This window comes from Eschrichtius robustus, chromosome 13 (genome assembly GCF_028021215.1).
Source record: "Eschrichtius robustus isolate mEscRob2 chromosome 13, mEscRob2.pri, whole genome shotgun sequence".
NCBI lineage: Eukaryota > Metazoa > Chordata > Mammalia > Artiodactyla > Eschrichtiidae > Eschrichtius > Eschrichtius robustus.
The window spans coordinates 53,706,544-53,727,282 of record NC_090836.1 but is presented as its reverse complement, the minus strand read 5'-3'; the positions used below and the strand labels follow the sequence as shown (position 1 = coordinate 53,727,282).

The 20,739-nt window shown below is 35.9% G+C and overlaps 1 protein-coding gene and 1 non-coding gene across 2 annotated transcripts in view; one reads left to right on the top strand and one right to left on the bottom strand.

Moving 5' to 3' along the window:
* The window catches only part of TBK1 (TANK binding kinase 1), a 39,392-nt gene that overhangs the window by 5,296 nt on the left and 13,357 nt on the right, over positions 1–20,739 (bottom strand). Inside the window, exons 6-17 of the mRNA XM_068561039.1 lie at positions 16,181–16,341; positions 13,366–13,476; positions 9,486–9,665; positions 7,688–7,884; positions 6,767–6,825; positions 6,282–6,373; positions 4,688–4,789; positions 3,780–3,858; positions 1,431–1,552; positions 1,256–1,332; positions 617–656; positions 19–120 (exon numbers count right to left, since the gene is read on the bottom strand). Of these exons, the coding sequence (XP_068417140.1) occupies positions 19–120; positions 617–656; positions 1,256–1,332; positions 1,431–1,552; positions 3,780–3,858; positions 4,688–4,789; positions 6,282–6,373; positions 6,767–6,825; positions 7,688–7,884; positions 9,486–9,665; positions 13,366–13,476; positions 16,181–16,341 (1,322 nt within the window). The remainder of the gene's footprint in view (positions 1–18; positions 121–616; positions 657–1,255; positions 1,333–1,430; positions 1,553–3,779; positions 3,859–4,687; positions 4,790–6,281; positions 6,374–6,766; positions 6,826–7,687; positions 7,885–9,485; positions 9,666–13,365; positions 13,477–16,180; positions 16,342–20,739) is intronic.
* Positions 2,888–2,960, top strand: TRNAE-UUC (transfer RNA glutamic acid (anticodon UUC)). The gene has a single exon. It is a non-coding gene; the product is annotated as a tRNA-Glu (tRNA).

The window sequence follows — 20,739 nt, the reverse complement described above, 5'->3', positions numbered from 1 at the left end:
CCCAAAAAGTTTACTTACCTCATCCATTCTTCTGACTTATCCAAAAAAGCCTCGTACTTTTTAACACATTCATCTGTAAAGTGGGTCATAGCTTTTGTTGCATGATAATACAGTTTTTGCCTGTAATTTAGAAATAATCAGAGGCTTAAACCAATGTCACTGTTTCTATTTCCAATATTAAAGAATTCTCAAATATATGAAATTTATTTCCTGTAATGACTGTTGTGGGTTTAGAATATTTACGGTAGAAAGCCTAAGGTTTCTAAGACAGACATTATAGCAGCAAGAGGAGAAAAAGAAGGTTGATAGTGGAGAATGGTCAAAAACTATTTATCGAATGAGGTTAAGGTTAAGGAGGTGGTTAAGTCTGCCCTTGCCTATGTTCTCCATTATCTGTCCTTCTGCAATCAGAGCACAGGAGGCAGAAGACTGCCCCCTTATTCTCCCGTCTCAGTAACCTCTCAACCAGGGGCCAGATGAGTGGGCCTCAAATATGTGCACATACAGTAACAATCCTATAAAGCCAAGATTAAAATGTATTTTTTATTATGATTAATTCCAACTTTAAGAAGAAACATAACCAAAAATAATTATTAAACATAATCTGGACACTTACTTATCAAATTTGTGGATTTGTTCTTCATTATAAGCTAGTCCTAAAAATAAGAATATGTATTACTCTTGTAAATGTAGTATCATAAAATCACATGCAATTTTTTTTTGAGATTATTACTTCATAAAGGCTAAGAGTTTAAAGCAGATGTCACAAACTTCTGACCCATGGGTAGATACTGCCCACAAATGCTTTTATTTGGCCTGTACAGTGCTAATGTTAAAAAAAAAAATTAACTGCCAACATTTAAAAATCAGGATATTTCTAATAAAGTCTATTTCTAGCTTCTCTTGAGGTCTAGGAACATTGGAAAAACAATCAGGTGAATCTGAGTAGTGGCTCTCCCCTTCACACGGGGGTGGGGTCCTCCTCTCTAGTCCCCTTCAGTTTCCACGGGCCAATCTCATTCCTTTCCGTTACGTGTGTGGCCTCTAGAGGTTTCAGAGTTCTGATCCCTGATTTGAAATACTCAAAAGGTTGGTTTTAAGGATAATTTTTAATACCTTCAACCTCTTCCCTGACAGAACCAAGTCTCTGAAATAAATAACTTATGTAGTCACCCTTACAAATATACCAAATTAATTCAACCGAATTACAACTAGTAGGGCTGACTCAGATTAACAAATGGAAAATTTTACTTACTACGTTCTGCTTTGTCTTTTTTGAACTGATAGTAAATCTCTGTGATGCAATTTAACAGGACTTGTAGCTTTTCTACACTATTTAAGAAAGAAAAATCCAAATAAATTAATTGAGTCAATGCGAAAAAGGACATTTAATAATAAGAGCAGAAACTGCCAATGCAATTATAACCTACTGTCTATCTTTTGGATGAGTGCCTTCTTGATGGGTCCATGTATCTGCCAGCAATCCACCTGGAGATAATTTGCTTTCAATATCCTGAAGACTGGTTTCGATTGTTCCCTGAGAACTGGAAAGCTAAATAAAACCAATGGGTTCAGATCCAGATTACCAAAAATCAGAAATGATCATCACAATGCCAATGGAGCCTAAAGTTTGAATAACATTTCTTTTGTAGATTACTTCAGTTCAAAGTCAGAATAATTATTTTTATCTTTAAATGCAAGGACAGTTTCTTAGGTTATATTCCACCAAGAGTACAATATGATAATAAAACATGAGTATTAATATATTTTATAGGGCTTCCCTGGTGGCATAGTGGTTAAGAATCCGCCTGCCAATGTAGGGGACACGGGTTCACGCCCTGGTCTGGGAAGATCCCACATGCTGCAGAGCAACTAAGCCCGTGCGCCACAACTACCAAGCCTGCGCTCTAGAGCCCATGAGCCATAACTACTGAGCCTGCATGCCATAACTACTGAAGCCCGCGCACCTAGAGCCCGGGCTCTGCAACAAGAGAAGCCACCGCAATGAGAAGCCCGTGCACTGCAGTGAAGAGTGGCCCCCGCTTGCCGCAACTAGAGGAAGCCTGCACACAGCAACGAAGACCCAACACAGACAAAAATAAATTAATTTTTAAAAATCTTAGATAAAATATATTTTATAAAACATTGCTTACATCTAATACTCTTTTTTAAAAAACATAGAAAATACTTTTAATCATTCAATTAAGCTTGTTTCTTTATCTACAAAATATGGTTAGTACTCTATCTCATGAAAATCAAAGAGGAGAATTATTAGCATAGTCCCAAGTATAAATGTAGATATGCAAAATTGTGCTCTTTGTTTAGAGCTAAAAAGAAAAGTACCTCCTCTTAAAAACAAAAAATGAAACCTCATCTAAGATCCTGTTCATTTTAAGCTTAGTAAATTTATCACTTATCTACCACAGAACTGAGAGCATCTGTAAAAGTTTTGAAGAAAGGATAAAAGTTGGACTTAAAGGATGAATATGTTTGAATATTTTAAGTGTCCTGATACTATTGTTTTTCAAATTAAGTTTTAAGTGGTGGTTTATGCTGCTACTAGCAACAAACAAGCGTGCCCGTGTTAGCACTGGCATTATATATAATTCTTAAAGCCTTGCTAATTTGAAAGACAAAATGGTATCTTACTGTTATACTACGCAATTTTCTATTACTCTTGGGGTTGAACTTTTTTTTCCAAGAGTTTCACTTAGATCTATTCATTTTTAAATCATTTCTAAATGTTCTCTATTTACTGCAGATTTAATGTTTTCCTTATGCATTTGTATGAATTATTTTCATATACATAAAAAAACCCTTTATCTAATTTTCTCAATCTATTTGTTTTTTAACATTATTTTTTTTAACATATAGAGATCTTGGGAATTCCCTGGTGGTCCAGCGGTTAGGACTCTGCACTTTCACTGCCGAGGGCCCAGGTTCAATCCCTGGCTGGGGAACTCAGATCCTACAAGCCGCATGGTGCGGCCAAAAAGGAAAAAAAAAAAGAAAAAACTAAAACAAAACAAAAAACATACAGAGATCTTCAATTCTTTCTTTATTTAATATTTTTTTAAAAATTTATTTATTTATTTTTGGCTGCGTTGGACCTTCGTTGCTGCGCGCGGGCTTTCTCTAGTTGCGGCGAGCGGGGGCTAATCTTCGTTGCAGTATGTGGACTCCTCATTGTGGTGGAGCACGGGCTCTAGGCGCACGGGCTTCAGTAGCTGTGGCATGCAGGCTCAGCAGTTGTGGCTGGCGGGCTCTAGAGCACAGGCTCAGTAGTTGTGGTGCACGGGCTTAGTTGTTTCACAGCATGTGGGATCTTCTTGGACCAGGGCTCAAACCCTTGTCCCCTGCATTGGCAGGTAGATTCTTAACCACTGTCACCAAGGAAGCCTCTTAAATTCTTATATAGTCAAATACATATCTTGCTTTTCATGCTTTATGTCTTCTTTAACATTAACGTTAAAAATGTGTTACCTTATACTTCTAAAATATGGAAAATATTTTATGGACAAAGTTATTTTTTACAGCATTACATAAAAGTGTGAGAAGTAGCAAGCAACCTGAAGGACCAACATTAAGGGGGTAAGAAGTAAAATTATTAATAAATCAATTGGCTGCGATATCATGTTGTGTTCCTTAAGTTGGGAAAAGGCTGTTCTTTCTCTGGAGATCTTTAGGTACATCATGTTTCTAGGAAAGTTCGGATCTAATCTTGCCAGCAAAGGAATAGATTATGAGCCCACGATTGTCAAAATTTTGTAAATACTCACTCTCAACAGTTTGGTGTGTATGTCTGAAATTTCACCTAACTCTGCTGCTTCTAAGTTGATCTTCATCAACTTTTCATATCTGTACGAAAAACAAGTACAGAAAAATTAAATGAGCATAAAATTTTAAATGAGCATAGATTTTAAAAGATGTTTTATAAATTATATGAGTTTTTATTATCATAACCATTTAAGAATAGAATATTGAATGCAAAGCCTATAAGCAACAGATCCCAAGAAAACTTGATGTCTCTGTAAAGAAGGAATTTTATATATTTCTGCTTATAAATTTGCAGATTAAGAGATAAACTATAAAAGACAACTTTATTTCAGTCTTATGTCAGGATAGTAGTCGAAATACTAGATTTCGGAAATAATGGAGGTCTAGAGTATATACTAGTTGCACTTATTATACTTCCTGTGCAGTACAAACAGTATAGCCTCGGAACAGGGCAGTTTAAAATATCATTCTGTTTCAAAAGGCATTCTCAGGAGTAAGATTAATAAGGAAGAGTAAACTAAAAGTAATCCCCAAATTCTAAAAATACTACCCAAATAGGGTTCTAGAATACCTCTTCCTACTTCCTTTGATCACAGGTTTTATATTTTCCTATGCAGAGTTGTCTGCTTTGCAAGGTAAAAAAAATGAGATGTTTCTATTTCAGATTCCTTTTCCTTTTCAAAGGGAAGGAGAAAATGCCACCAAAGAGATGGTACTCATTTCTTACTGAAATGAGTGAATATTTTTGCCCTTATGAGGAAATGACTTAATCTAAGGTTGCCCCTTAATAGAAAGACTTGCAGAGCATGCTATATCATGCCAAGGATAACTAAACAAACTAAACAAACTAAACAGAAATGGAAAATCGTTGACATTTTAACCACTGTTAGTAAGGAAGTAGTCTACTTACACTTTCACAGTCTTTTCAATGTTTCTGATGCAGAAATCTAATGTGATCACAACTTCTGTCTTTTTGTGAACAGTTTCATTATAATCATCTTTAACTAATTCTCTAAAAAATAATAATATTCCCGTTAGTTTATATGAAGAATTATTTGTTTTCTCTTGCCTTTCACTAATTACACTGCTGTACTACTTTCTGTTCAGACAAACTTCTTAACAGTCTTGATACATTATGAAAGCCAATTCACTTTTTACTACTGAAAGCATCTCTGTGACGCTTTATACCTATCCAGGGCACAAACCATTAACACTTATCAGGTTAACAGTTTAGAAATCTAAGGCATTAAAATTATATTAAGGAATAAAAACTAATCTACAATCACACAAAAAAGCTGAACAGCATTACATTTTATACCACCAGAATTAATTTTTACTGCTCATAGTAGACTATTGTCTGATTTATACTTAAGCAGGATGACATAGTATATAATATAACTGAAGACCTTCTGATCTATATCAAGGGCCAACAAACTAAGGCCTGATGCCTGTTTCTGCTAAGAAAGGTATTTACATTTTTAAAGGCTGTAAAAACAAAATGAAAACAGAGAACTTGCAGTCCACAAAGTCTAAAATATTTACTAACTGAAAAAGTTTGCCAACAGTGGTCTACATGAAAAACTATTTTCTCATGACTTATTGAACTAAAAGCTAATAAGTAAAAGAAACAAAAGCTTCATGGAGCAGCGACTGGAGTAGATAGCGGCAGCAAGAGGAAACAAGAGCTGTTAGTAACAATGCTATGAAAATAAATGGAGTCAACACTTAGGTTTTTCCAAAAACCATTTAGTAAAAATAAAAAGGCTTCTTAAGAGAAAGAGAAAAGCATAGGCTTACAAACGGGATATGTGAACACATAAAAAAAAAATTATAAGCATAAATTTATGGGTTTAACATAAAGGTGACAGGGAAAAAAAAAGAGCCTTATACTTTTTTCTTCTTAGAAGCAGCAGCAGAAGAACAAGAATGATGAAATGCTTCATATGTTTTTTCGAGAATGGAAGGACAGGTGTGAGGTGGGTATACATAAACTGTCACAAGCATTAAAGCCTAAGGGCACTGTTGAGTCCATTATTATGTGTGTATAAAATTGAAACACTTCAAATGATGTTGTATAGAACTAGAGGCACTATTCTTAAGAGACCATTCATTCTCCACTTCTATCAGATGGAAGATGACATATCATATATTCATCCACAAAACTTTTCTTAGGGTCACGGGGCCACGGCAGTGAAAGTGCCAAGTACTAACCACTGGACCACCAGGGAAATCCTATATTTTTCTAATTTTTTTTTTCTTAATTTTAAAATTCAGATACTATTTGTCCTATCTGTCTCATAAGGTTTTTGTAGGAATCAAACGAAAAAAAAAACCCAGCTGCTAAACGTTTTGTAAACTAAGTGTGAAACAAATGTATTATAATAAAAATCATACACATGACCCTACCTAGTCTGAAGAGGTAAAGCATCAATGATGGGATGATTACCAGTTATTTAATGAGGCCTATGTGAAGATCAATTTTCAAATTTCAATCCATTACTTACATCAACCATCGTATCCCCTTTCGCATTAATTCCTGATAAAGCAGCAAGGTACTGGCAATTCTACAGGCATAACACACAACTCCTGTTACTGCCTAATGAAGAAATACAAAGTGTCAATATTTGGTGCTGTGGTACAGGGTAAGAAAAACTTTCACATAAAAATTTTCAAGCTTTTGTGTTTTTATCATTAAAAACACAGTAAGCTACTAATTTCCAAAAGCTAAGGACAGATATAACTGCAATAAATATTTTATCCTTAACATAATAATGGTAAACATGCACTGTCTCAATGGAGAAAACTTTCCTATGAGTTCAAGAAAGGATACAAAGAAGAAAGAACACAAAAATGTGTCATGGGTAACAATCTAAATGAATAATTTCCTAAATTATATAGGTGTATATAAAGATACACTTTTTATTGCTTCCATTATTGATAAGATAATTTTAATTCAGATGTTTATATAGTCATTTAATTAAATACTAACCTTAGCCATGCTGGCATCCCCATCTAAATCATAACGTGGATGTACTTTAGGGAGGGAAACTGAAATATGACATAATTAAAATCAGAAATAAAAAATTATGAATTATTTCATCCTTCATACATCAACCTCCAAATTAAACATTAACCTCTAAATTACCTCTAAATTAAATGTTAGTGGTAAACTCTTTAATGTTCTTTTCCTGGTTAAAGAAAACCACTTGAACAAAATGCTCATTCCTTAACAAATTTCCTGCACTATTTCTAAGGAGTTTCATTTCTTTTTCTTAAATATATTCCAACATAACAAGCTCAATGCTTTTCTTTAAATCTAAATCAAATCCTAAGATCTAAACAGAAATATAAAAATCCAGGTAATTTTTTTTCACCACTAGAATTAATAATTTAAAAGATTCCAAAATGCAGATCTAATTTTTCTTAAACTTCAAAGCCTGAAAAAGTGTCCTATTCACCCTGGAAACAATAAATATTTGCTGAGATTTAGGATACAAAAGGTTATTCTGAGTAAAATACTAAAAGCAGAGAGCTACAGTAAAACATACATGACAAACTATTTTACCATTTTATAAACAAAATATTTAACGTCATATTTTGTTGCATACAGGGTTTTAAATTTTACTATTCTCAATTAACTTACAAAATTTTAATATTTATAAAAGTTCTACATTAATGTCATCATCAGTCGACTTTATGAAGATGACAATCATTTTTATAGTGTTTTGTCGTTTTTTTTTCTTTTGGCTGTGCCGCATGGCTTGTGGGATCTTAGTTCCCTGACCAGGGATTGAACCGGGGCCCTCAGCAGTGAGAGTGTGGAATCCTACCCACTGTACCGCCAGGGAATTCTCAGGGTTTTTTTTTTTTTAAATGGCTAGTAAGAACAGTAAGAAAAATCCCAACTTACTTTTTTCATGTATCAATCCTATCATACTCAGAGGTTCCCGGCTTACTACAAAGATGGGATTTTCCTCAGTAGTTTTAGGGAAATGCTGTGCCAGTCTTCCAGGTTCTAGCACTAAACGTCGTCCTTCATATATAAGTTCTTGATTTGAAGAAATAATTTTGGTTTGTTTATACACCAGTTCATGGAATACAGTAGCACTGTGTGAGAAAAATCCAAAAGGACAACATAATTGGGATAAAAAAAGAGGTAAAAAAAATTTTTTTAACGAGGGCCACAACATTTATTTCTCAGTGATACTTTAGATCATGACCAGTCCACAGAAATGCTGCTTTGTCGATGTGGATACTATAAAGTCTATTAAATTGAAAATTCCACATAATCTGCCTATACAGCAATCAATTCTAAAATATTTTTATGTTTGATACCTATATTGGATATGTACAATACACAGGACTGTTGTGAGGACTAATGATTTAAATATATAAAGAAATGAGAACAATACTTACAACATGACTATGTAATGTTTGTTAAATGAATTAATAAAATCAGGCATTTTCAAAATGATGTTTTGGGGAAAAAGGCAGATTCTCCCTAAACAGATTCATGAAATCAAATAAATGTTCCAGCAGCAATGTTGTGATTCCAAACAAAAAAAAAAGCCACTTTCAAAAAGCCTCTGCTGTGATTTTTGGCTCAGGCTTGTGTGGGCTTTTTATGTTCACGCACACTCTTAAGATGAAATAGTGGCCAACACCTAACTATGGTACATATCTATTCAGGCTATTAAGCACCAAAATAAAGATGAATAATATATTTTAACCTAATGTTATATGAATATTATTTTATTCATTATATTTACATTATATTTAATGTTTATGATATTATGTTAGATATAGATTAGACAAAAATGTCTAAAATATTACTCCATCTAATTGCTTTTATTCCTTAATAAATTACCAGTGAAAGTCTCTTTTTGAGTTTTATGAGGCATCAAAACTGCTGAGACTTGTCAAACAGCAATTAAGGCATATAGAAAGGATGTAATGTTTTTTTCCCTTTCATTTTAAAAAACATTTTTTTTGAGATCTTTGTAGATTCATGTGCAGTTGAAAGAAATTATATGGAGAGACACTATATACCCTTTACTCAGTTTCCCCCAATGGTAACATCTTGCATAAGTATAGTACAATATTACAATCAGGATCCTGACACTGGTATAATCCACCTATCTTATTCAGATTTCCGTAGTTCCACATGTAAGGATGTGTGTGATTTAGTTATGTAGTTATCACATGGGCAGATTTTTATCACACGGGTGTAATGTGTTTTTTTAAGATAAAACAAATGGTTATTTCCCTAGTAATCAATAAGGGCTTTATGCCACATATGCAAACAGTAACTACACTAACTATCTTTAGGACTTACACTTTAATATTTTTTAAGTGACAGGACAATATTCTTAATAAAACCTGGCCCATTTATTAGTAAATGCTATTTGTAGTTATGTGATTATGTAATTTGAGAGAAAGCACAGAAAGGAAAATAGTCTTGTAAAACTTGCAATGTAAGAACAAGCTAATTTACCTGTAAATTTTAGAAAATTAGAAAACTAATCCTTTTACTCCAAAGATAAGTGAAAAGGAATTTACTCAGCACTCAAATGTTTTCTAAGCAGAAAGTGGGTACCTCTGGTGAAGCTGGGGCATCTTTTCTATTTCCTCTCCTGATTTATGAAGATACGTAATAATTATATAACAAGACATTACAGTACAGGAAAAAAATATAAAGAGGTACTTACGTATTATAGCTATGAATATAAACTTTATGAGCTGTCATTTGTTGTAGCGAAAAAACATGAATTATCATCCGGTGAAGTATATCACTTGTTTCTGCAAAAAACTGGTCAAAACCCCAACACTTTTCCTGATCTGCCTCAAGGATGTTTGCAAGAACAGGGGTAAGTAGAACCTGAAGACCCCTAAAATAGTATTGAAAAAAGTTACATGAAGAGTGAATGTGTTATATTTTGTCTAGGTACAAAATCATAATATTCACCAACAAATCAAAGGAACTATTATTAGATTAGATTAATTTAAAATTGTAAAAAATCTGCCAACTTTTCAGAAAGCCAGGTAACCTTGATTTAATATTGCCTGTCAATGAACCAGGGGTTATGGTATTTTTATGTTAGCTTTTACAGATTATTTTCTTTGATTCTCTCCTTCCCAAGTTTCCTCACTTTTCCAAACATATTCTAACATTGTATATACATGCTATCCAGGTGAGATAAGTTGATTGGAACCCTGTGGTCATGAGGATAAGATAATGGTTTAATTTCAGGGTCATTAACGTCCTTTTAATACGTCACTCCAATACGTAATTTTTTATGTTGAATTCATATGCCTTTTTTTTTTTTTTTTAATTTTTTATTTATTTATGACTGTGTTGGGTCTTCGTTTCTGTGCGAGGGCTTTCTCCAGTTGTGGCAAGTGGGGGACACTCTTCATCGCGGTGCGCGGGCCTCTCACTATCGTGGCCTCTCTTGTTGCGGAGCACAGGCTCCAGACGCGCAGGCTCAGTAATTGTGGCTCACGGGCCCAGTTGCTCCGCGGCATGTGGGATCTTCCCAGACCAGGGCTCGAACCCGTGTCCCCTGCATTAGCAGGCAGATTCTCAACCACTGTGCCACCAGGGAAGCCCTTCATATGCCTTTTGTAGTACACTTCTTTAGGAAGGAAAATTACTATAATCATTTAGCAATCAATGAATGCCAATTCAACTAGGAATAATCTTTGACTAATAAACGTAAACATTAAAAAAAAAAAAAGAATGGAAGGACCTTTATTCTTTCCCATGCTTTCACTGAATTTTAAAATATGCTTAAATACACTCAATTATGGAATTTCAAGTAGTCTTAAAAATATATTATTGACTACACGACAGACACTGGAATAATTCCTTGCCTGTTAACAGTTTTTAAGGTATGCAGTGGACATTAAAATTTTTGCCTAGGGCTTCCCTGGTGGCGCAGTGGTTGAGAATCTGCCTGCCAATGCAGGGGACATGGGTTCGAGCCCTGGTCTGGGAAGATCCCACATGCCGCAGAGCAACTAGGCCCGTGAGCCACAACTACTGATCCTGCGCGTCTGGAGCCTGTGCACCGCAACAAGAGAGGCCGCGACAGTGAAAGGCCCGCGCACTGCGATGAAGAGTGGCCCCCACTCGCCGCAACTAGAGAAAGCCCTAGCACAGAAACGAAGACCCAACACAGCCATAAATAAGTAAATAAATAAATTAAAAAAAAAAAAGTTTTGCCTAACAAGTATCTATTCTCCCTCATTTTGTAAGAGAATCCACACCTCTCTACTCTCTAACTCTACTCCCTGTGCATAGATGGGCATGACAGTCAGGTTTGGTGATTATGATTAGCCAGAAGTGGCCAGGTGGTAGCATGTAAGTTGTTAAATAAGAATCAACCCAGAAATCTTTGCTAAACTATCGGGAAAGAAAGTCTGTCTTTCCACTGAGCTTCCAAAGCTGTGAGAATGTGAATCTGGCAATGCCAGCAGCCACCTTGTGGCTGCCAGGAAAGAGCCTGGCTGAAAGTAAATAGAAATCAGAGAAAAGCAGAACTGAATGATTTGAAGAGACCAAGTCTTGATGACAGTCTGAATCTGAGGATTCCACTGGGCTCTGAGTTACATACACATGTGAACTTTGAATTATAATGTCAATCTATTTTTCACTTAAATCCTGTTTCACTTATATGAACTGAGTTAGGTTTTTCTCATTGGCTATCCAGTCTTGACTAATTAATACATATAAGAAAGAGGATGGTTATCTTTTTTCTGTGGTTGTTACATTTTTGGTAGTTGTTTTTATTGCTGATTGGTAGTACTTAAGGTCCTTACTATTTAAAAAAATCATGTAATATACTTTCTGATACCTGAGCAATTTTTATCAAAAAATTTATAACTTGGTGTGCTAAAGAATAATTAGATAAATAAGGCCTGTTACCCTCCTGAAATATGCAATATACAGTTCAGATTGTCACATTATTGAGTCTGAGTGTCAGCAATATAGTTATTAAACAGCAGGTGCTCATTTCCCGACCCCTTTAAATGTTATCAGTTATGCCTGAGATCTCCAAAATGAGTATTTTCCAAATCAAAATTTAACACAGATCACTATTATAATATTAAATTTCTGCTCTCCAGTAAAGTGAGCTTCTCTTGGTAATTCTAGCTGCATGACATAATTTTATTTTGGAGACTTTTCTTTAAGTAACACACAAAAATGAAACTGTCAGGGTAGTGGTTTTCAAAAATGATTTCAGCACTGGAACTACCGGTTTAAATTGAGTTTTCACAGAAATATATAAAATGATAGGACATATTTTATTAGCTTGTGATATATATATAGTTTAAATAAATATTTTGAATAAATATATTTATTTACTTATATGCTGAAAGTAATACAAAGAGCACCCACAGATTATAAAAGGCATTAAGCCAGTAAATCATAACCTATGTGTGTTCACTTGTGGATTATACAATTCCTACACTCAGGAAAAACAGAACTCAGTTAATTACAAATTCTAAATATTGATGAGTCCCTTGGCTTTATTTCTAGAGTAAAATCTAAAATAATTTACTCTCAAATTAACACAACTTTGTAAATCAAATATACTTCAAAAAAAAAAAGATATAGCAACAGAAAAAAAAAATTTACTCTCTACTTTTAATTTCTTTTACCTTAAATCTCTCTTTGTGATAACAGAATTCATATATAATTTGAGTTCTGGCTGCCATAATAAGACCTATATGAACATTTGAAATGCTGGAAAAAGTAGTAGAAAACTGTTATTTCTTTCTTTTTTTAAAATTTAATTAATCAATTAATTAATTTATGGCTGCGTTGGGTCTTTGTTGCTGCACGCAGGCTTTATCTAACTGCGGCTAGTGGGGGCTACTCTTCGTTGCAGTGCATGGGCTTCTCTTTGCGGTGGCTTCTCTTGTTGCGGAGCATGGGCTCTAGGTGCGCGGGATTCAGTAGTTGTTGCACACGGTCTCAGTAGTTGTGGCTCGCGGGCTCTAGAGCACAGGCTCAGTTGTTGTGGCGCATGGGCTTAGTTGCTCTGCAGCATGTGGGATCTTCCCAGACCAGGGCTCAAACCCATGTCCCCTGCATTGGCAGGTGGATTCTTAACCACTGTGCCACTAGAGAAGTCCCGAAAACTTATTTCTCACCTTTTGAACAATATGATTACTTTTTGAAAATGAGGATAATATCAAACCTCTTGAGTGTTTTTTAGAACTCTAGTTATTCCTATCTGTGCCACTATTTGTGCTATGTCATTATGAAGGTCAGCACAAGAGATACCAAGGTCCTTAGCTGGATCCCCACATAGCACACAATTCCAAGACCAGTAATTAGCAATCTCAAAAATGTACGTACGCTCTATGTCCTAAAAGAGATCTGGCAAAATTATTTACATAGACCCAAATCGATCTTTATATTGCCAAAGATGAAAATCACGAATCAAGGCATATGGTTTAATGACATCTACTGAAACATTAAACAAAACAAAACAAAACTACACTTAAGTATTTGTGACTTTAGTCAACAAAGGTTCCAAACACCAAAGTGCAAAAGAGAACTGGGTACACTATACTTACCGAGAAAGACTACAAGAAACAGGCATGTCTCCACTCCAGTCAATTGGTCCATTTTCTGCTTTCTGTACTCCAGATATTGCACCAGAAGGCTTTCCAGTAATTATTTTATACCTTGGGGGAATAAAAGCAGATTAAAATAAGCAGTTTGTTACTGAATAGCCTATCAATGGGCTTTGCAAAAATATTTCCTCAGTTGCACCTACAATTATCTACTAGACGAAACTCTGTGATTGATGTTCACAGGATCCATAAAACAATCAAAATACTTTGAATCTGACTGACTGAAGTAGAATAGTGGCTGTACGATTATTTTACTTATGCCATAATTAATTTTCATTTGGGCTCTCAGAGTGCCATAAAACAGCATCTTGATGTTCACAACAAAAATATTAATTTTTCCATCTGAAAAAATTGAGCAAACACAAAAAAAGTTATGTTACAGAATGTCTCTAGACCATAAAAAAAAGCATCTAATCCCTCTTACCCATATTATCCAAAGGCACAGTCAACTGGACCATGAAATTACTGGAGAATGAACAATAGCTTTCTTTAAAAAAAAAAAAAAAAGATAAAACTACACATAGCACAGTAACAGAAAATTTTTGCATATTGAAAACATATATACACATATAGGAATAGATGTGTGTACCAAAATTAAAAGTCAAACTTAATCTGCTTCTCGAGGAAGGTGACAAAAATAAAGATGAGTTAAAGAAAGAGATGGATGGGGAAGCAAGAGAATACTAATAATGATGGAGGCAAGGCAGCCTTTCAGGTGTCAGCACTTTCCAAAACAAAACCTTAAAGTAGTAGAGAAAAACGAGGTTCATGCCTGCCAGATGAAAATGTAAATCATAACACAGCAGAATCTTACATAAGTTTATAAATATTATTTCTGGCATAATTTTTTTGGTTTGTTTAATGTCTACATAAATGTGCTCTGAGCAAATTAATATATTCTTTAAAACAGTAGAAGAAACCAGTACAACTGATTTGGACCGCTTGCTGCTTCTTCAGTAGAGGCAGCCAGGACTTCTGCCTTAAGAGATTTTTCAGAGAAGAAGGAAATTAATGTGAAAAATAAGTTGCATTCACGTGAGAACCATCTGATTGTGGAGAAATAAGCAGAGATATGTGAGATTAACGCAAGAAAAGAGAAGTGAATAGAATGAATGGCAGAATTCTTAATTAAGGTACCGCTTATAAATTCTTGAAAAAACTTAACTAATTTTGTTGAGATCCATACACAAATACATTTATTAACATGTAAATGAGATGCTGAGGGATCAACATGGCTATAATGTGAGATGAATACATCACTCAATAGTAAAGTAAAACAGTCATTATTACTTCTTTAAGTGCTTCTGAACATTCATTAGCATCAGTATCCATAAAAAGTTGAGTTTCTGTGCAAATAAAGAAAAAAATTCTTCTAATGGTATTATCTGCCCACATGGTGGTCAGATAAAATCGTCAGGTATTCCTAGTTGCTTACAAGTCATATTTCCTTTATTAGGGAGCATCACACTTTTATTTAATCTATTTTTAGGGCAGCAAGACATGCTGATACTGCTTTAAAACACCTATGACAATAAAAACATGATTAACTGTTGGGCACACTTTATGTTTAATGAGGAAAAACAGAAATTGACTCTTAGCCTTCATTAATGAAGAGATTTTATAAAAAGGACACTGCTGTAAAGCAGTCTCAAGATGATGCTATACCAAAATCATCAGTACAGTAATGGATAGCTTCTTCCCATGAATTTGTACACTGTCCTTGCTGGAAAACATTTAGATATCCAGGTTTTAGCAAAAGTCTTCGTTACCAGTTGAACTGGTTTACTTCCGCAAACAAACAAAAGAGAAAATATGCTTCTCCTAATTTTCTGAGACGAGATTAGATAAAAGATTGTATTTTTACAGTTGTGATTATTACTTTATCATGTTTGCTTGTAAAGGGCAGGGTCAAACATATAAAGTTCTGAGAGAAACGTTAAGATCTAAAAGAATGGTTGAACATGTTAGGCCGTCAAATGAGTTACTTCACTAAACCAAACAATCATAACCTCATAGTTTTATGTGTACATAGGTTGGCTGTTTCTCATGAGGCAAGGTCATTCACTAATTTCCTTTAAAATAAAAAGAAGTGTGGCCAATGTATGGATGAATTTTATAATAGATTTCACATCTAAAAATCCATCCTTCTTTTCTTCCATTATTTGGTTTACAGCAGTGACTTTGTACACAGTAATTATTTCCTAATAATTATGGCAGTACATAAATGTATAATGTACTAGTAAAATGCATTCAGGCTTTGGACTGAAACTGCAACACGAAAAAAATGTAATATTACATTAAACGTTATTTTTGAAATGGTTAAAGAATCAGGTCAGTTCAGGGTAAGAACCGTATTTCTTTTTGATCCAGTAATGGTTCTAGTACTCCACAGAAGTTCTATTTTTTTTTTGTTTTTTTTTTTTTGGTTACAGGCTTATCAGAAAAAGCCTGATAAGCACACAGAGAAATATACAGTGCATTGAAATAAACTCCAGAAAGCAGTATATTTTTAATATGCATCAAAGACTGGATGCCATTTATGCTTTGTACATAAGATAGTTAGACATGGTATGAAACAGCATGCCTATACACTTTGATAAGGCTGCATTCTTATTAAAAAACCAAATAGCTTAAAATATCAGAAATGATGGCTAGATCAATTTTCAGTAGCGTACCCCTCTAACATGATGAAACAAAATAAGACAGAGATACATTTAAAAACTTATCTCTAATTTTAGATGGAGAAACCACTTACATCACTTCCTTATTCCTACGTGGCCCTTCAAACGGTCTAAATGGCAGTGACCCAGTAGCTGCATGGTAAAATGTTACCCCAATGCTCCAAAGATCAACAGTCGCTCCGTATTTCTTCTGATGATCTTTTCTCAGCACTGCTCTCTCATACATATCAGGATGCTTTAAAAAGAAAAGAAAAAGCTACTAACTTGTGTTCTATGATAATACATTACACAAAAATGGGTATCAAGAATGCCTGGAAATTCTATTATATTTTCCTAATTATTTCACTTTCCCAATCTGAAGAGACTATTTCACATCTTGCCCGTTCTCCTCAAACCTCCAACACCATCTCCTTCAACCCTCAATTTTCATGACCTCACTTCATAATTCAATGAGGAAATGGAAGAAATCAGAGATCAACTCTCCCTTATGCCTGTTACCAAATACCAACCTACCTGAATCTGTGTCCAGAGCTAAGCCTACTTTCCAGTTATAATGGAACTGCTCCTATCAAAGGCTAACTTTTCCATCTGTGTTGTGGGGCCCATCATATCATCTCACCAATTCCACAAATCAATTCCTGTAACTACCACTTTTATTTTATGCATCAATTTCCCCCCTTCGAATGGATCATTCCTTTCAGCTTACACACATGCTTTAATATCTCCCATTAAAAATAAAAAAACCCTAAATAGACCCTACCTCCTCTTGTAGCTATCACCCAAATCTCTGCTTCCCTCCATAGCAAAACTCTAGATAGCTGTCTACACTTCCAACTGCCTTATTTCCTCATCTCCCGTTCAAGCCTATGGCATTAAATATTACCTATATCCTTTAACTCCCCAAACTACCTCTTGTCCTGGGCTCTGGATTCATATATGCTACTGTTTTCTTGAATGTCTAAAAGGTAGCTTAAATTTAAGGTATCCAAAATAGACCCTTGGTCTTCCGACTCAAACTTGTTTCCTTCTAATCTTTATCCTTTAAGTAAATGGTACCATCATCTACCCAGTCGCTCATACCCAAAACATATCAGGCAGCCTTGACTCCTCTCCCTCATCTCTCACATGCAATCCATCTGAGCAAGTCATATGGGCTCTGAGATGAAAATTTAATTTTCTAGAATTAATTCAGAGGACTAGCCTGACTAGGTACACTGGGGGATACAGCAACTGAGACAAGTAGTTGGTCTGATGTTAAACACATGTCCTTAAGCACAGAAGACACTATGATACAGTTGTGGAGAACAGGTGGAACTTATAGAGCATGGCTTAGGAGCTTACAGATCCAGACAGAGATTGTGATGGACATTAAGCTCTGCAGAGGACAACCAGAGGTCATACATGCTTAGCCTCGTGACATTTGTCTTTACGTTAGTTACGTGCTGGAACTTTAAGATTTTTCGAAGATAAAGCTACAAGAGTGTACTCTCGACCAAAGTAGAGTCATCTCCCAAATGATGCCAAATGAAAACAATGCCTTACGACATTGTGGTATTTGGCAGTGACCCAAGGGACTGGGAACCCATGCAGATAACACTGCTGGGAGGGTGTTTCTAAATGATGCAGTTTATGAATCTGACTCTCAAAGGGTCACAAGCCCTGGATTATTATTTTTTGGGGGGATGGGTGGGACTCTTTTGGGAAATACATTTTAATGAGAAATCAGAAGAGGTGATAAGCACGAAGAGCTTAAAGTGAGTGTCCCAACATGCCTACCAGATACACGGGGTCTGAGTGGTCTTGCTGGTTCTGTGGCAGAGCACCTAAAGCAACTACTGTCCAAAGAAGCGCTGGCCAGACCTTTGACCCAGCAGCCAGTACTTAGTGTATCAAGGTGCTGTGAAGAGGCCAAGAGTACCTGGACATGCCTGATATCTTCTGGAACATGAGGCCGCCAACCTGGGAAGAGGAGATACAGCGATTCTAGAAGGAGACAAAGGGGGACCTCCTCAAACGGTGCAATAATACACTGCCTAATTGGTACAGCTGGAAGGCCTTCCCTGGGCAGTGACGGACTGATCGTGGCCTGACACATGCTGGTCTGACGTATCTGTGCCCAATGGCTCTCCCTCAAATGTGCTACTTGTACTTGTGTAGGGATCAGTATTACTGAGCCTGGGCGTCTGCAACTGAGATAGGAGCATAAGGACAAACCTACTGCAAGTTCTCAGATATTATTAAGATAGCCATCATATTAAAAATGGCAGAAGAAAATACGCTGGTGTTTCCTTTGGTCTTTAACACAACAAAAAGGAGAAGATTCAGCATCTGGTCTGGGAATTCCAAAATGAGAAAAGTTTTCATTTAAATACATAAATATTTCTAGATTGCTGAGCTTCAGGCCATTATGTGTCTCATTTTATAACTGTGGTGTACTGTATTAGAAAACAGGGCTGGGCATAATCTGAAATAGGAAAAATAGATCAGAGTAAAATTTTAGCCAAGAGAACAGCATGGACTTGGAGTAAATTTATTTAATAATTTAAATAATGTTTAAATGTTTTGTTCTTTCCATTTTAAAAGTCTGTTAGAGGCAAAAGCTAACCTGTGGTCCTAGGAGAATATGTGAAAGACTGACAGTTGGTAATAGGGATCAACCTCATGAACGCTAGTACTGTACTGCTGTTTGCTTTTTTTGGTTATCACAGTAACTGGGAAGGGCTACTGGTATTTAGTGGGCAGAGACCAGAGATGAGAGACATCCTGTCAAATATGAAACAGTTCTGAAAAATAAGCTTCTGACATCCTGCATGACTTTTGAATATCTTGCCGGATATTTGTGCAGGAAAAAGGTTTATAATGATATCAGTTTGTTTTATATATAAACAATGTATTTTTGTACATAAAGTAAACAAAGTATTTTTGTAGCTACAGGAATGCAGTACATGTAAATCTACTTTGTTTAGTTAGAAACTTTATCAAGAATTATTCATTGCTTTGGAAAATCATGTCAGTGACAACACAACACCTGTGATATTTGACTCACCAATACAATATACAAGTTACACTGCACGTGCACTGCAGGTGATATTACGTACAGGTGAAAGCATCTGATTACTTAAGTTTTCTGCCAGTGAAGGTGTTCCTAAACTTTTACATATTAACTATCTATGATTTTATTTTCCTTTACATTATTATTAAGATACTATGCTATTCTTTTAATTAGGTATGCAGGTGATTATATTATCTAAGAATTTCATTTTAAGATACTGAAAAGGGGCTTCCCTGGTGGCGCAGTGGTTTAGAGTCTGCTTGCAGGGGACACGGGTTCGAGCCCTGGTCTGGGAAGATCCCACATGCCGTGGAGCAACTAGGCCCGTGCGCCACAATTACTGAGCCTGCGCGTCTGGAGCCTGTGCTCCGCAACAGGAGAGGCCGCGATAGTGAGAGGCCCGCGCACCGCGATGAGGAGTGGCCCCCACTTGCCGCAACTGGAGAAAGCCCTCGCACAGAAACGAAGACCCAACACAGCCATAAATAAATAAATAAATAAATAATAAATAAAGATACTGAAAAGAACACTGTAAAACATTATAAAAAAGGGGGCCATCATACATGGTAGAAACCACTAGCCTGTATGCTCTGGCTGCCTTCTGCTTACTTCTCCAATTCCAACTCCTACCACCTGCCTCTTCACTCACTAAATTGCAGCTATTCTGTCATCCTTTCTGTTTCTGAAACATCCAAGGTCATTCTTGTTTCTAGCCCTTTGCAGTTGCTTGTAATGCTCTTCCCCCAAGTCTCTGCATGGCTTGCTTCTTTTTATCATTTAAGTGTCAGTTCACTTAGGATTGAAAGGAGGCTTTCCCCAGCTATCTTTCTCCTGCCAGTCACTATTTTATTACCTTATTGTCTTTCCAACACTTTAATTATCTGAATTTATCTTATTTACTTGTCTATTGTCCTCACTAGATTGTGGGTTCCATAAGAGCAGAAATCATGTACATTTGGTTCACCACAGAAGTCCCAAGGGCTTCCCTGGTGGCGCAGTGGTTGAGAATCTGCCTGCCAATGCAGGTGACATGGGTTCGAGCCCTGGTCTGGGAAGATCCCACATGCCACGGAGCAACTAGGCCCGTGAGCCACAACTACTGAGCCTGCGCGTCTGGAGCCTGTGCTCCGCAACAAGAGAGGCCGCGATAGTGAGAGGCCCGCGCATCACGATGAAGAGTGGCCCCCGCTTGCCGCAACTAGAGAAAGCCCTCGCACAGAAACGAAGACCCAACACAGCGAAAAATAAATAATAAATAAAAATTAAAAAAAAAAAAAAAAAGAAGTCCCAGTTCCTAGAACAGTGCCTGGTACCTAAATATCTGTTGGATGAATGTAATCCATTATTAGGTATTCTTAATAAAGACTATCAAAAGATAATAGATTAATTTGGGGATATATATTGATAGAACAAGATATCTTAATTCATGCCAGACTTAGGATAATCTGAATAAAGCTATGGGGCCAGGTAGACTTTATTCGTATTATAAGATTACAATGGCAGAATCCAGTTGGAAAAAAAGTCACAGATTCTAAGACTTTTAAAACAAAACCCAGAGCCATGAGCAATTAGTGATAGCTG